Source organism: Augochlora pura, chromosome 4 (genome assembly GCF_028453695.1).
Source record: "Augochlora pura isolate Apur16 chromosome 4, APUR_v2.2.1, whole genome shotgun sequence".
Taxonomy (NCBI): Eukaryota; Metazoa; Arthropoda; class Insecta; order Hymenoptera; family Halictidae; genus Augochlora; species Augochlora pura.
The window spans coordinates 18,964,931-18,980,992 of NC_135775.1; the positions used below are offsets into that span (position 1 = coordinate 18,964,931).

General features: G+C 33.2%; 3 protein-coding genes across 6 annotated transcripts; 1 reads left to right on the forward strand and 2 right to left on the reverse strand.

Moving 5' to 3' along the window:
* Positions 1–33: 33 nt before the first annotated feature.
* LOC144468459 (HUWE1-associated protein modifying stress responses) lies at positions 34–7,955 on the reverse strand. The gene is made up of 5 exons (XM_078177924.1): positions 7,459–7,955; positions 7,126–7,197; positions 5,955–6,126; positions 5,549–5,694; positions 34–5,349 (listed from the first exon to the last, which is right to left on the reverse strand). Exons 1-5 carry the CDS (start codon positions 7,832–7,834, stop codon positions 5,207–5,209), a joined length of 909 nt encoding a protein of 302 aa, XP_078034050.1. The 5' UTR covers positions 7,835–7,955; the 3' UTR covers positions 34–5,206.
* A 1,081-nt stretch (positions 7,956–9,036) lies between these two features.
* LOC144469137 (regulation of nuclear pre-mRNA domain-containing protein 1B) lies at positions 9,037–12,472 on the forward strand. Of its 2 annotated transcripts, XM_078179082.1 has the most exons (6): positions 9,146–9,281; positions 9,801–9,857; positions 9,940–10,244; positions 10,334–10,468; positions 10,937–11,212; positions 11,295–12,472. In XM_078179082.1, the coding sequence occupies exons 3-6, from the start codon at positions 9,960–9,962 to the stop codon at positions 11,442–11,444; spliced, it is 846 nt and encodes a 281-aa protein (XP_078035208.1). In that variant the 5' UTR covers positions 9,146–9,281; positions 9,801–9,857; positions 9,940–9,959; the 3' UTR covers positions 11,445–12,472. The 2 variants fall into 2 exon arrangements, with proteins under 2 accessions (XP_078035206.1, XP_078035208.1); XM_078179080.1 differs by lacking the exon at positions 9,801–9,857 and having other exon boundaries at positions 9,037–9,281.
* A 172-nt stretch (positions 12,473–12,644) lies between these two features.
* Cnep1r2 (CTD nuclear envelope phosphatase 1 regulatory subunit 2) lies at positions 12,645–15,814 on the reverse strand. Of its 3 annotated transcripts, XM_078179722.1 has the most exons (5): positions 14,604–15,814; positions 14,157–14,310; positions 13,934–14,005; positions 13,614–13,748; positions 12,645–13,526 (listed from the first exon to the last, which is right to left on the reverse strand). In XM_078179722.1, exons 2-5 carry the CDS (start codon positions 14,182–14,184, stop codon positions 13,369–13,371), a joined length of 393 nt encoding a protein of 130 aa, XP_078035848.1. In that variant the 5' UTR covers positions 14,185–14,310; positions 14,604–15,814; the 3' UTR covers positions 12,645–13,368. The 3 variants fall into 3 exon arrangements, with proteins under 3 accessions (XP_078035848.1, XP_078035847.1, XP_078035849.1); XM_078179721.1 differs by having other exon boundaries at positions 14,157–15,814; XM_078179723.1 differs by lacking the exons at positions 14,157–14,310; positions 14,604–15,814 and having other exon boundaries at positions 13,914–14,000.
* Between the last annotated feature and the right edge of the window lie 248 nt (positions 15,815–16,062).

Genomic DNA, 16,062 nt, shown 5'->3' on the forward strand with positions numbered 1-16,062 from the left:
TTACGCATGCGAATTAAGACATTAACATTCGAATAATGTTTTCATCGTAATTTTATTTGTAAATGATTATCTTACAAACAAGAGACGCAAAAATATAGAAGCTCCTTATGTTCGCAAAAAATAACAGCACCATTTCTCGCTCTCACCGCGAACATAAACATTTTTGTGTCATATCACGACTCTTTTTTTTTTTTTACGTACGTGCAATTATTATAGTATGGTAGTACGTTTGTTGGGAGACAAGGGTACGACGTGTTTTGCGATTAAATGTGCATCAGAATAAAAACAGAACGGCTCGTAGAAAAATGTTTCACGGCGCCACGTATTATTTTTTAATATTTTTTTTTTCTTTTTTGTGAACCACGTACACACACGTTCTTACGCACCTGTTATGACCAGCGTACGAACTACATTTACTGTGAAAAAGATATGATACAGAAGTGATTCCTTGCGATCCCATATACTAAGGCTGCACGATTAATCGATTAATGCGTCATAAATACAGCGATCGCCGACCAATTTCGTCCGATCCAACTTTTAAATCTAGCGAGCTATCGATTCCTTAATATAAAAACGTTTTAAATTTATCGTCGCCATTTACAATTAATCGATTAATTACAGAGCCCTATAAGCTATCGTTTTTTGTTTTTCTCGTATTGGTCTACCTCTATACAAATTATATAGAACAGTCGGTGTTTCTTGCGTAATGGCAACTTCATTATTATTGGAAACTTCTTTTGGCAGCGAGTACGAATCACGCATCCCTTTAGAAAAAAAAGACGGAAGTCATTGATATTTTAAAAAATAACAATTATTCTTCTTTTTTTCTTTTAATTTAACATCTAAAAGTCCCTTATGAAAGACGTTCTATTCGGTGTACACTTTCCTACATCAACTTATATAATCTCGAGAGAAAAAGAAAGACTCGCTTAAAACGAACAGTTATTGTACGCGGAATCTTTTATTATTAAATAGATATAAGTTTTCTTCTTCTTCTTTTTTTTTTGTTTTGTTGTGTTTGTCTGTTTGTTATTTTAAACTAAAGCGTTCGTGATTTTATTCGACCGAGCACAACGATCGCGATCGCTGTTTACAAGTCGACGGAGAGAATACTTCGTTTCGGCACGAGGCACAGCACAGATTATAATTAATAAGATTAACATTTCCCACGAGAAAGGGAAAGCTCACTATACACGTGGGAGAATTTTATTTGTTGTCCTCCAAGTGTCGTCTAATGTGCACGGTCTTTTAGTATTGCATTATGCAACATGGGAAAATGCCGATTACAGCGGCGAGAATCTCGCGCGAACATTCGATCCAATAATTAAAAATCGCCGATTCGATTCTGCGAACTATCGGTCGTCTACCTTACGGACCGCGAGCCTAAACAGTTTCGATAAACCAGAGAAACGCGCGTCTCCTTCCACTGACAGAAACAAAAAACAAAATCGACAGTGTCTGTACAAAATAACTCGATGTTCCATCATCAAGTATGCTTTTCCTTATCGATAAGATATTGCTAAGTATGGCATCTTCAGTGTGTCACTTCCTCCTATGTATTCATTTCTGTTAAGAGCTACCTTTGTACGAAACAGTTGTCATCGAAAAAAAGCAACGATCCACGAGACAACGACGATTAGAGTACTAACATCTTTTGTCGTTCTTTCAAATTAGACTTTTAAAAGAAACATCACGGAAATTCGAGAACGTATTGTGAAAAATGAAACCTGGAAACAAGCTGCACGATTAAATTTCACACGTACAAAGATACCCCTCGGTACTGTTAATTTACAATTCGTTGGAATGGAACTTTCAGAAACATGACCCTGCGTTACCTAACTGGTCAGGAAAGTAGAGTCAAGTGGAGTCCTTGGAGTTTTATTAACTGCCGATTATACGATAAATATTATTAAAGCTATCGCATAGTTGTCAATATCAATAATGATAATAATATTATCAATACCCCTAAAGCTATTATTTATCGTTATCGTTATGAACATACGCTATATTTACAAGTGAACAACAACTTCATTTTCTCATATCCGGAACAGTGCTCAAACAATGTTGAGAAAATAAAAACCAAAACAAAAAAAAAACAAGTTCGCTTCCAAGTGACTCTCCGAAACGCAGACGCGAGGAAGGAAATTCGAGACACGTGTGGAATAAGAAAATCAATTTGTTTTCGTCCTTAAATAAATTTACCAGCGGGTATTCGTGCGACAAAACAGCCCCGAAATTCCTTGCAAGCGACACCATTCGAGATTCAGATGGAAGCTGTAATGGGGATACGATGCCTAAAAACAGCATACATTTACAGTGATCTTAAAAAAGTAGTTACTAGATCGCTCCGATACAAGTCTTTGAACATAATGCTTCTTCTTATGAAATATGCATGTTTATTTATACACATATGATCTGGTATGCGCGGATGCATACACAGGCACATGCAATGCATACGAAGCAAAGAGCTGCCGTGTCTCGCCGACAATGGCCACGCCGAAGACGGAAAGTTCGCGCGTATCGATTAGGTCCATATTAGCAGTCGTGGAAAAGTAGATCCCTTTGCATTGCACTGTCTCTCTCTGCGCGTCGACCTTGCATCGAGGCACATTTCAACACGACTGTACAGCCCTTTGCCCATAAGCATAGAGAGTGATCCGCAGCTGGTACTACCGGAAACAGAATGATCCCATATGAAAGAGACAAGTCGAAAGCAGAATAAAAGTTTTATTTCACATTTCCGACTCATTTCCGCGTATACAATGGCCTTGTAATCATTTATACAACTCTCATACAATTGAGAGTTTCCATGAAAAATGTTGTTCTACGTTTTCTAAGTAATTTTTCATATGGCAGCAATCTCTCCACGATCGTACCACTGGTTTACATGACACCCTGTATATGTCATAAGAAATAAATCAACTCTAAAATACCATGAAGTTCTCCATGGCTACCCAATTGACATCGGATACCGAGATTGGAAGAAACTACTCACACGGGTTCCTTCCCACCAATCCGTTAATTCCATTTATCGCTCCTTGTTTGATATAAGCATCGCTTATCCTAGCTCGCTTAAGATTTATAACTACACGAAATCTATTTAAGAATTTTACCGGTAGTTATACAATTATGAGCACCCGCGACACATGGAAAAGGTTAGACATCACTCTTCATGTTTCTTTCTTTGTTTAACGTCCTCGTCAAATCTCGCGCTTCCAAGCTCGACTTCACATATTAATTAAAACTTTGGCGTGAATGTCATGACGTGGAAAAAAGAAAACGGTGCAGCAAATAAAATCTTTCTCGATTCCTTCCGATAGATCGCACACGAATACATATAAAGCAGATACAAAATTACAAACGAAGGAGTACAGAACAAATTAAATATATTATCCAAAAGACAGTTTCCTTTTTTTTATAGTTACTCTACACATAGAGGTCGTACAACGGAAAATTTCTCTTCCGCGGTTGAAGAGTAGAATTTACAAAACTAGATAAACCGGATAATTCATCATTCGCATTTCTTTAGTTTATTTTTTTTTTTTTTGATCGTGTTTTTATTAATTTGTTAATCCTATCTCTGATCTTTCATCATTCCTTTTCATTGCCAACAAAATCCGTATAAAATGATCTTTTCTTCTATTGATATTAGCCTCCAAATATCAATTACTTATGTTCACATAATAATCGTAACAATATTATAATCAGAGGGCTAAGCAATCCTTTGGATTATTAAAGAATATTCTACAAACATCTCCTTGTCCCCAATTTCATCATACGGTTACAATTATGGACACGTAATCAGAAAATATTAGATCAACATATCATTTGTTGAACATTCCTTTGGAACGTGGTTATAGTACACCGCGAAGTTATCAGCAAAATTCATGAGATTGATAGCTGCTAAATTTAACATACACATTTCCAATGTGTATAACATGTCGATTGCGGCTATCAAGATTTTATAATACAACTGACAAATTTTAATAAATTTACAAGGAGGAATACAGTAGGAACTGTAATCTTGATAATTTAATCACATTTTTCATTACAAAAAAGTAAGGCGTCCCTTTGTCCTATCTTCATGGAAAACTGAAAATCTTTGGAAAACTTCTCTTTCATTTTTGGTTCAGCTGAAATCTCTAGTTCAATGAGCTTTTTTTCAATTCCATCGTTAATATTTTCTCTACATTTAATTACTAAGAAAATACTTATACAATAAAATAGGGGATTGTAGAAAACAACGATGGCTTTTAGAAAACATTTCACGCTTCTATTCACTATATTATTGACGAATGTTTAACCTTCTTTTCACAAATATAAAAAAATTACAAAAACTTTAACAACTAATTTCCTTCATTATTTTATTTTTTTTAATAAAATATATTATAATACTGTATAATATTCTATAAAAATAATAACATAGAGGGAAACAGTTTACTTGTTCCCAAGCAGAAACAAAACAAGATTTTCGCTAGCTGCGTTTCTACATTTTAAGTGACAATTTATCTTACACAGTTATTGTTCAACGGCAAAGATTTTCACATCTTTAATCGTCTCTACCGCAAAAACCAAAAAATGGTACGCCGTACTACTTTGTAGGATTGTTTTAGGTATCCTCTCCTCCCCCAATAGTACAAAAGATTTTGATTAGAATATCAGAACTACAATTCGCACAAATCCTCTTGTCAGTTTACAAATCAATGAATTAAGAGATCATGTATACAGATTTCTTGTACAGATAACGATGACATTCACTCCGTATGGGCACTTCGAATGATATTTTCAAATACGTTACCATTATCTCGTTCTTATATAAATAAATAAATAATTTCAAAACAAGATTTTACCACGCACAGTATTAATTTTCAAGTGTCCCAACTTTAAACATACTCGTGCTACGATATCCCTAAACAATGATACAGTAAATTTTGCCTCAGAATGACTACTTTGTAACCGAACAATTCGCCTTGTTGCGCCTTTGTGACACTTCGTCGACAGTTAAGGAAAAACTCGACAATTAATACGAAATATTCAAAATATATGAATACGTTTTACATGGCAACGCAAATCATTGCCATCTTCTTGAAATGATTATGTTTAATCGGGAACTATGTTGGGGGAGATGAACCGTTAATAACTAATTGATCAATTGATTAATTAATGGGGAACAAGGGAGTGAGGTTACTTTACATATCGCGTGCTGTTACATGAAACGCGAACGTTTGTGCGTGGGAGATCCCATATCCACATCATGCGAAGCAGGCCGTTTGTGATGTCGAGCAAATTCGCTACTAATAAATGCCGATAATTCGGCTTGCCTTCCGGTACGCCTAGACATTGGTGAACCTATCCAATTATCAAAACATCTCAATTAGTTCAAGACAAAACCTTATACAGCATAAATTGTTGTAAACAAAAGTTTAAAATTCAAGTGTTATCCAAAATAACTCTGTGATACTACAGATTAATAATATATAAAGTATAAAAATAAGTCTGTAGTTAATGTCGGCAATTCGATTTAGCATTAATGAAAAATTATTCTTACCAGATAATGCAATTGCTTCCCTAAACGTGTGTAATTCAGGATCAGGATCATTTCCAACTGTTGATGTGGGCGCAACAACCATACTTGGTGTTGAACTTTGTGAAGGGGGAGAACCACACACCATCATTCTTGGTTTTGGCGAACTCCTGGAAGTAATGATAATGTTTAATTTATATTGTGTTTGTCTACCTATAAGTCTGTAGTCATATTATACGTGCATTCTATGTCATCAAACCAAACCTGATAAAAGAAATTGTTGCATTAATGTCGAAAAAAACAAAGGACATTTAAATTTTACATAGAATGAATTACACAAAAAGAACTTTGACTTCCCAACTGAAGTGGCTTTACATAGAAGCTATAAATATTTTTAATTAAGTTGTAAGTAACTCAATAAAATATTTACCTATGAGAATGCGGTCGGGGAGGAGGTGGTTTCCCAGCAAGATATGCTAAAAGGTCTTCCCTACGAATCATACGCCTTTTTTTTCTAGCCCAATTCATTATTTCTTTACTACGTTTTTGTCGACCCATTTCTACACCTAGTTCACTGCACCGGCGCATGCTGTCCACTGAATCTGTTGAAATATTTATTACATGTAGGATCAAAATTATAAGCAACTATATGAATAACATAAACATTGAAATAATACTTGTATTCGTTGTGGAAACAATTATTAGCTTGTAAAAAGAATATAACTATCCTGTCATATGTAGCTGTTATAATTTATAAATGTTAATATATTGGTATTAATAACTAAATATCTACATGCACTAAATAATTAAATACCTAAATGTAATAAATAACTAAATATATGGGATGCAACATCAATAGAAGCAAACAAAATGTATCAAATGAACTTCTGTAATCAAAATGGATAAAATGTGTCTAGCAACATAAAATCGAAAATCACTTGCAAAAATTACTACACAAAAATGTCATTGTTGTTATAATTACTTGTTATTAAAGGCTTTAACAATTGAAACGATATTTAAAATAAGAAATTCTGGTACCAATATTCACTTTTACCCATAAACTAAGCAGTGATATATAAATTGTAATGTTAGCACACATGCTAAAACAAACACAGCGTGAATCAGTGAATTCAGAAGTAGCAGTGATTGATAAATAATTTTATCTAGTTTATCTACGGAAAATTTGCCTCTACATATGAAACGATAACATAATCACCGAAAAATGACAAGGGTTTATTTCTCTTTTCTATAAATATTCGTAATAGCCTTAAAAGTTCGCATCAATTAACAGCTGACCTTCAGCATTGGTCAGCTGTGCAAAGCATTCTGACGCACACCTATATGCAGACACATCATCCATGTGTGCGAGTGAGTGACGGCTGCACAAAAAGATGACCGAATAGCGGGGGTGAGGAACGAGAGGAAGGGGAAAAACGACGGAGAAAGGACTATATTGAAAAGAAGAAGGAAGAAACACACACACACACAGAAAGAGAGAGAGAGAGGACGAGGGAAACCGTGCCGAGCACAAGAGAAAGAAAGAAAATAAAGGTTTATCTTGCTCGCATTGTTGACAAGATAGACCAAAGAAGTGCACGCACCTTTGTACAACGACGTGACGGTACCTGCGGCAGTCTGGAAGGGTAACCATAGAGAGACACCCTGCGTACGATCTGTAAAAGAGCAAAGCCTTTCAGGAACTGGTTACACGATCAGATCGATATGCATATGCGGCGAAAAAAGGAAATCGAAGCAAACGAGAAGCGAGAACAGTGGCATATCGTCTCATACGTCGCACAAAATGGATGTCACGCAAAATGGTAACCACAAGGAGTACGAGACGTCTCGCTGCTCATAGTCCTCGAGGCTTGCCTCGTAGACGAGACAAGGGGAGGATACGAATGACCGTCAGTGTTATCGTGATGTTAGCTCGCCTTTGTACAGCTGGGCGATGGCCGACGCCGTCGTCTGAAAACTTGTCCACATCTGCTGAGAATAGAGTTCTTTTTCGTTGTGCAGCTGAGTTTCGTAATCCGGCTCTGCCTCTAACGCCTCGACACATTGTTGTTCCCAGTTGCTGTACCAAAGATCCATTATAGGATCTTCTTCACTACGATCCTCACTCATGGCTCTTCGTCCTCGAGACTCCCGTTCTGTGATCACGCCTCGCCCACCACCACACGCACTCGCGGCGACACCGAAATCGCGTAACCCTAAACCCCGACGTATCTTTCTGTTTCTCGTTTTCGTCTTACTTCGCCCCCTTTCTCGATCGTCTGCTTCACGTAACGCGAACACGGTAGTTCGCATGCACGCTACCCAAGTCAGGTCGCGGCCATTACGATGTGCCTCGTTCGAGGATCGCACGAGTCTTACGCGCAACGAAACACGAAATACGAATTACCAGGTACGAAGAACGAACTCAGCGATACATAATCCCTTCTCACCCTCCCCCCCCCAAATCAAATACGATCCATGCACTGATCCCTGGGAATCACTACTGCACTCTGTTCACCAAAATGCAGCAACCTGAATGCATACCATGAACTGTGCAGCCGATAGAGTAGAACTTCGATCATTTTACTCGGTGACGCATGGTTCTATTTAGTCTGCAAACATTGGTGTTGCGTACTATTTCAACAATTCGTTTAATAATTTCCTTAAGTTGAATTTAGAATGTTATTGTCATTCAAGCATAGTTTCAACTTCGTCAGATATATTCAATAATAAAACTACTGTATAGCCTTGTAACATCGTGCTTGTATACATATGTATGATTATGTAAATGTACAAATATTATGGATAAATATTGTAAAATGAACTCATCAAAAATGCAACCAGAATTATCCATTACATAATTTACTAAAATATGTATCTTATCAAGTCTAATTAATGCTTACGATAAAAAAATGGATCATAAATATTGCGACATATTGAATCAATTAATAAAATCAGTCGTCAGTAACTGACGTCACAATTATGTTGACACACCACTTATTGCTTTGATAAACTTATAAATTACAATTATAAAATGATAAAATGATAAAAATATATTTATATGAAATAGGTATCAATAGGCGTGTATTTAGATATGTATTGCACGATTTAGGGAATTTTATTAATTAATCATTATCCAATTGACGATTGAATAAGTATTTCAATCATTAATTCAAATTGATTAAGTGGCTATACTTTATTTAATCACATTTGATTATGCACAGGTTAAATCAAATATTTAATTATTGAATTGATAATCAAATGTTTCAGTTGCAGTTGTCAATCCTTAATTGCGATAAATATTGCTCAACTTTATACACGGTAATACAATTTTCTGATTACAATGATCACAAACACTGATCATAAACTTAGATCGTAAATTTGTACATCGACAACACAATGCAACGTAGTCGTAAATGTTCGCAGTAGATGGCGTATGCAAAGGGATGCCGGAAATAATATGCAGTAGACCGCAGCGTTTTATTGTATATGCGGTTCATGTTTGTATTTCAGCTGTTGAGCGTATGCTGTACAGTTGTGCGGCTCGTGAGTTGGGGTACGGTGGGTTTTATATATTCGTTACTGACGAAATAACGCTAGAATTTAGAAATGACAGGGTTTACAGAAAGTGCACTTGTGAAAAGGTTAATGGACTTAAATCCTTCTCAACAAAGTATTCAAACACTTTCTCTTTGGTTAATTCATCACAGAAAACATCATCCGACCATCGTGAAAATCTGGTTTAAAGAGATGTGTAAAGGTACGTGAGGATTATCGTAAGTACACCTCTACTTACGAGTCTTACATTTAAAATTGTCTGTCGTGAACACTATTTAGCCATAGTCTGATTTTGAACGGGATTTGCGATAAAGTGATTTTCAGACATCATTTGTTCAAATTTCTAGGTTAACTCGTAAGTTAATTCTCTCTACACGATTGTAGACATACTTCTCGAAATATATCTACTATAATGTTATGTTTGCATTACCAATAGACATGTGCTAAAATAAAAATTTATTGTATTTATATCAAATTTTAATTTTAGAATTTATTCAATTCTATAGTTTGTCTTTATGTATGACTGTAACGTGTTTTTGTTTATATAAATAGTCATGGTAATATTTAATGATAGGAGATGCCTCAGTTATCTGTTTTCGTCATTAATTCCCTCATAAGGCAGAATTAAAATCCTTTCTGATTTCACATAAATTAACAACATAATTTGAACATGCTCGTTATTGCGTATTTTTATTATAAATCATTATAAATTGAATTTCAGCATAAATAAACTGAAAATCAGTATGTTTTAAAACTTCTTAAAATATGATATATTAAGGTACATTTTCTTTTACTATGATTCAAATTCATATTTTGTATATCATTTTATTAAATGTTACTTCTATTAATCTATTTTTCAGTAAAGGATAATCGCAAGTTAATGTTCATGTATCTGGCAAATGATGTCATTCAGAACAGTAAAAAGAAGGGACCAGAATTTGGGAAGGAGTTTGAAACAGTGTTACCTAAAGCTTTCGAACACATGAAAAGCTTTGATGAAAAAACAAGGGAAAGGTTAAACAGATTACTTCAAATTTGGGAAGAAAGAGGTGTTTACGATAAAGCACAAATTGCAGAATTTAAGACAGCTTTTGTAGACACAGCAAAAGATCCAGGAACTCCACCTCCAAAAAAGAAATTTAAAAATGATGTAGAAAAAATAAAGGTAACTAAAGATTTGATATGCTGATAAATTAAACGTTAAATAGAACTCAGCATTGTTATTTAATGGTAAATGTTTGCTACTTTTTACAGAAAGAGAAGAAGGAGAGAAAGAAATCAGAGACTGAAATTGAAGTAGATGGAACCAAAGAGCTACATGTTACGTTAAGTCCACGTACTCCAGCTGGAGATCCACCAGAAACAGAGGAACTCATCAAGGCATTAATGGTTAATACCTCTTATAAACAGAACAAACATACGGAATATGTATCGTTAGCAATAAACTATCTTATACATAGAAAAATATATGTTGAATCCATAAGGCATATTGGCAAGCACATTCACAGTTTGATATATCCACCCCCAATTGTGATTTTATTCTATTTGTAGTCATTAATTTTATTTTCACTTCGTTACAAATGTGTTTCTGTTTATTTTATTTCATAATTTTATCATTTTTCTGTAGTAGTAAAAGTTGTTCCATTAATTTTAGTTTAAAGTAACAAATATGTAGTTGATTTATTATTTCATAAGTAATTATTACTATTATTTAAGAAAATCAATGTTTTTATAAAATTAAATTTGCATTGTTCTCATCCAAGTTTTACCTAAATGGGTCATGTAAAAAATTATAAATAAGTGCCTCAAACATGGAACAGTTGAAGGTGATTACTAAAATTGCCTTCTCCATTTCAGGACTTGGAGAACACAGCATCCTCAGACGCTGGTGTTAGAGAGCGTATTGCATCTTTACCACCAGAAGTTTCTGAAGTATCGCTTCTTGCAAATTTAGCTGACAGGGCAGCTGCAGATCAATTAAGTGTTGCTGTAAATGAAGCTGCTGCATTGTTAGCTGATTATAATGGACGTTTACAAGCAGAAATGGAAGATAGAAGGAGATTACTGACCATGCTTAGAGACTACACTTTAGCACAAAGGCAACTACTTCAACAAGCACAAACAACTTTAGATGTATGATTTTAAATGTTTTTATAATAACGATTTGTAAATCATTCACAAATGTACTACTAATATTATAAATCTTATTTTGCAGGACTATAAAGAGAAACTAAAAAAGGTGTGTGCAGTTAGATCAGAAGTGAAATCACATATCTCTAATCTTCCTGATCTAACTCAGTTGCCTGATGTTACGGGTGGTTTGGCACCTCTTCCTTCAGCGGGTGATTTATTTTCTATGCACTAGCACGTGAGTTTGAAGAGCACGATAATTGAATTATCATTGAGTTCCATGCATAGAGAAATACGACCATGCTATGTTAGCTTGGTTTTTGTGATGAAATATATCTTATATAATGACTTTCTACTTTTCAATATTTAATATATTAAATATTGATCACACTTCTCGTATCTAATTAAAAAGCATGAAAAAGAGAAGTATTGATAAATAAACATATTATAAAATCATTTTACGAAACACTTCATTGATATGAATAAATTCAACGAATTTAATTATGAACAACTTCAAAATTTGAGGAATTACAATGCCAGTAACAGTCACAGACATTTTATTTTAATAATAGATTAGCCAACTCAATGTTTTTAATTTCCTAATATAAAATTAATAAATAACTGTATATTCATTTTTATAAGTAAATCTCTTAAAAGAGAAAATAAATTTCAGTGCAAGCTCATTTTGTACTAATAAACAAATCTATTTAATGGATTAAATAATTTCTAATTATAGTGCTCACATATTGAAACTATTATAAACTACAGACATGTAATGAGTTTTAATAAACAAATCGTTCTTACAAATGTAAAATGATGTAAATCGACATATTTGTCAAAAAAGTTACTAATGGAAGTACTGAAACCTTATGATATGAAACTCGCAGAAAAGAGAGAATATGTATACACACAAGGTAACAAAGTACATATACTGTGCAAATAAAAAGTGTGTGCACAGTTAGAGATACCCATATACTGGAAATTGCCCAATTATTGCTGACCAGCAGTATTTAGAATATTGCACTTATATTTGGTAATTATTCCTTCTGCATATGTACAGATATTGTAGGTAATATAACTTTGGGACTGAGGAATACATCTTAAAACATAACGCTGCAGTTTAATTTTTGAAGAATACTGGTCTGCATAAGTAAATAACATTGTATATGTAATATTGTACGAAATAAATCGCGTGATTGTGCGTTGCGGAAATTGTAATAATATGCAAAATATTAATATGAATAAATGTTTTGATCGTTATAATTTGTATCTCTCATTTAAAACCATCACATATTTCGTAAATTTATGACATGAATTTTACATTTACTTTGTATAATTATTATTTTCGCGTATCATCTAAAATTAAAAAATTGTATATATGTGCATATTAAATCATAAATGAAATAAAAGCCGCATTAAAATATTAATGTTGAGATTTCATATAATTAAATTTATTCATTTTAATTGATTTCATTTTACACTTATTTAATGCGTAATTATGGCTTATACGAGCGTTATATTGATACAGTCTCAATTACATTATATGTACAACACATTTTAATGAATGATGGAATCTTACAAAAATTTTGATTTGTGCTAACACTTGGCAAGAACTTTTGGCAAGAGTTGTATTGTACGTTTATTTAATTGAAGGTTAACTATTATTTGTCCCAATATTCCATGTATACATTTCTAGGCTTTTGTATTACAATATATACAATAAGTAATATTCACAAAACACTCTCACAATTAAAATTTGTACAATTTTGGGCATTATATTACTGCACATATAATATACATATACACAATAAATATCTACTGCATTACTATTGCTTCAAAATGTTCCATAATGATTCTATTTACTGACATTGCTTTACAAATGACTGTTAAATTATTTAGTAGATATTTTCACATCATTTAATTTTATAGAGTGTTAAAAGTGAATATACATAAAATGTACAACTATAAACATGTAACAATTAGAAAGATAATATAACATTATATTTTTAAATGCTAAGCATAAGAAATAAGATATTTTTAGTGCTACTTCGGTATCAAAATCACTTCATATATACATTCTTTATGTACTGGACACCCTGCATAGTAATTCAGGTATAAATGAACACTTTAGGAATTAACTAAATCTTATACATTTATCTTTAAGTTTCGTGTGGATGCGGCGGTCTTGTTGGTTTAAGAATAAGTTTTCCTGTATCATCACAGCTCATATTAAAATCGCCAAGCACACTTCTGGCCCTTTGAGTTATAATGCTTGGTGCTATTACACGTCTGTGGACTCCCATCATAAATAATATCACTGTAATAAATTAATTTATTTACATTACTTCACTACTCTTTAATGAGAGATATTGTGAAAAACACAATTTCCATTTAATCAATTTACCTAAGATGACACTGGCAATTGCAAAAAATGGATGATTACATAGACTCTGTGTAAATGATACAGCTGGTGTATTAGGGTCTGTCAACCAATGCCATGCACCAATAGCAGTGCAAACAGAAGTAAATCCTAGAAGTACTGGAAAAGAAGTGTAATATTAATTATATGATTATGTAAATTATATAAATTTTTCATAAATTTGAGTATAGAAACAATAGATAGACAATTAGTATAATAAAGGCGTTTATTGTTATTGTTTCAAAGATTTGTTTACAATGATCAATTTTTAAGCATAGCACGTACAGAAAAAGATAAAAACGTACTTCTCCACCTTAAAGTAGCTGGTTGCAAACATGAAATCACTTCAGTAAGGCGCCTTTCAAATGCTTTTAGATCTGGAAATAATTATAAAAAAAAGATAAAAATAACCTACAAAAGATCTTAACTTATTTGCCGCTTATGCCATTATTTCACGATTTCACGTGGTTTCATTGAACGTGATAAAATTATCTTAACATTAATATCGATGAATAATTTTGTTTTTACCTTCACAAACAGTCTGATCTAAAGACATTTTTATGAATTTCGCACATCTAAGGATGCAATATGATCAAAATTCGTTACAAAACAAACAATTCCGGTTATGTCAAGACAGCATCATTCACGCCACTGTTGTCATTTTATCATAGAAATGAACACTCTGAAATGAATTGCCAAATACACTTCGTCATCAATTTTTTTTTGTTTTGATGTCTGAAGTTATCAGAAAAATATTGTTATGAAATATATTATTGCAGAATATTTTTCACAATATTTTGATCACATTATTGCCTTACTCATATTATTTTACATTCACGCAATGACTGTACAATATTCTAATATAATGAGCAAGACAAATTGTAGCATCTATTGCAAAATATATTTGATTAGTTGTACTGTTACAAACATCATTATCTATTGAATTAATTTGTCTGAAGTAAATTTCGGAATTACCAATGCGACAAAATCACTGAAACTATAAATTACAGATTTAGGATGTCTGGACTGAATTGCTGAAACCATAAACGGTAAAACTGACTTGTAACTTAGGAAATTTACCACGGGTGGTGCCACCAGGTAAGTAAAATTTTTTTAGAAGAGACCTCGAAATATGTACAGTGGTGCTTCACCATAATGAACTATGTCAGCGGCAAAAACGGTTTCTTCAAAACTTTAACATACAAAATTGTATCGACATTCGAAAGAAATATATATATCGTTGTATCACATGCCTTGCTCCGAAAAAGCACTCAGGCGTTGTAATTTCGGACAGAGCGATGAATTTCATGACAAGCCACTCAAATTTATTTATTGAAAATTACGAGTGCGAAATTCATTATATTATTGTTGGTAGAAAGATATGCAGCTACTATAGCAAACCTTTTGTTTTCATAAACAAAGATAAAATAATAATAAATAAAACTAGCACCCTAAGCAATATTATCCTCGCGAAGTCAAATTTATGGTTTCTTCAAGATAGTAATAAGTAATACGTTCCTTTGTAATAAGTTCCTCATCAAGAAATTGTCGTTTATAAAATAGACATTGTCCATGATAGAGATATTTACAAGAATAACTCAAAAGATACAAATTTACGAGAATAACTCGGAAGGCGTGTTTTACAGTCGAAAAGCGGGCAGTCAGATTTGACCCTAGCTAAATTCATATATCATAAAATGTAAAAGGTTTTATTGTCAGTAATGACCCGATACCGTCATCGAACTGCGCTGACTTTAACTGCCCCTAATTGAACGCCTTTAGCCAGAATTTACGGACCCAGACATTCCAAGTTGGTTTTAAAGAAAAGGTATACATTAGGTTGAAAACTATGAAACGGGCGTCGCAGCTGAATACAGATTAAACGAAAAGGCTCGTTTCATAGTTTCCAAACTAATACAAGAAAAGGTATATGTATAGAAAATCTGTCCCGTTAAGAGCCGCTAATATCCGGTCGAAACGCACGAATCCTTCCGCTATTGTTTCCCATAGAATCAAAGTATCATCCAGGTATGGTATTTTAAATTCCCGCTGTGTTGACAACGATCAAGAAGGGCAGCCTTATATGTATTCCTAGTTTTGTAGCAAATTATAGATCAACATTTCTTCTAGATATTTTGGAATATAGATGCAAATTTCAACTTTGTTTTTCAAATTTTTAAAAATAAAAGTCATATCAAATGAAGAAAATTCTCATTGCAGAAAATTCCATTCAAAAATACTTCTCGGTACAGCTAACAAGTACTGGAATGGCAAAATTAACAAAATTGTGTAGATTTATAAACTAGAGAGCATTATCTAAAATGTAGCTTGTTGGCTAAATTTAGGGTAAATTTAGGATTAGGATTGCGTGAATATTTTTTTATTTCACATAATTTACAGTCGATCTCTTTTATTGTCATCGATTTCAGACAAT

Coding starts and splice junctions, on each gene's coding strand:
- LOC144468459 (XM_078177924.1), bottom strand. CDS start 7,834: ATGCGAACTACCGTGTTCGCGTTACGTGAAGCAGACGATCGAGAAAGG. Junction 6,127..7,125: donor CGTCACGTCGTTGTACAAAG/GTGCGTGCACTT, acceptor ATATTTCAACAG/ATTCAGTGGACAGCATGCGC. Junction 5,350..5,548: donor GGAAGCAATTGCATTATCTG/GTAAGAATAATT, acceptor ATAATTGGATAG/GTTCACCAATGTCTAGGCGT.
- Cnep1r2 (XM_078179722.1), bottom strand. CDS start 14,184: ATGTCTTTAGATCAGACTGTTTGTGAAG. Junction 14,006..14,156: donor AGATCAGACTGTTTGTGAAG/GTAAAAACAAAA, acceptor AATTATTTCCAG/ATCTAAAAGCATTTGAAAGG. Junction 13,749..13,933: donor AGCTACTTTAAGGTGGAGAA/GTACGTTTTTAT, acceptor CTTCTTTTCCAG/TACTTCTAGGATTTACTTCT.
- LOC144469137 (XM_078179080.1), top strand. CDS start 9,131: ATGACAGGGTTTACAGAAAGTGCACTTGTGAAAAGGTTAATGGACTTA. Junction 10,245..10,333: donor ATGATGTAGAAAAAATAAAG/GTAACTAAAGAT, acceptor TACTTTTTACAG/AAAGAGAAGAAGGAGAGAAA. Junction 10,469..10,936: donor AACTCATCAAGGCATTAATG/GTTAATACCTCT, acceptor TCTCCATTTCAG/GACTTGGAGAACACAGCATC.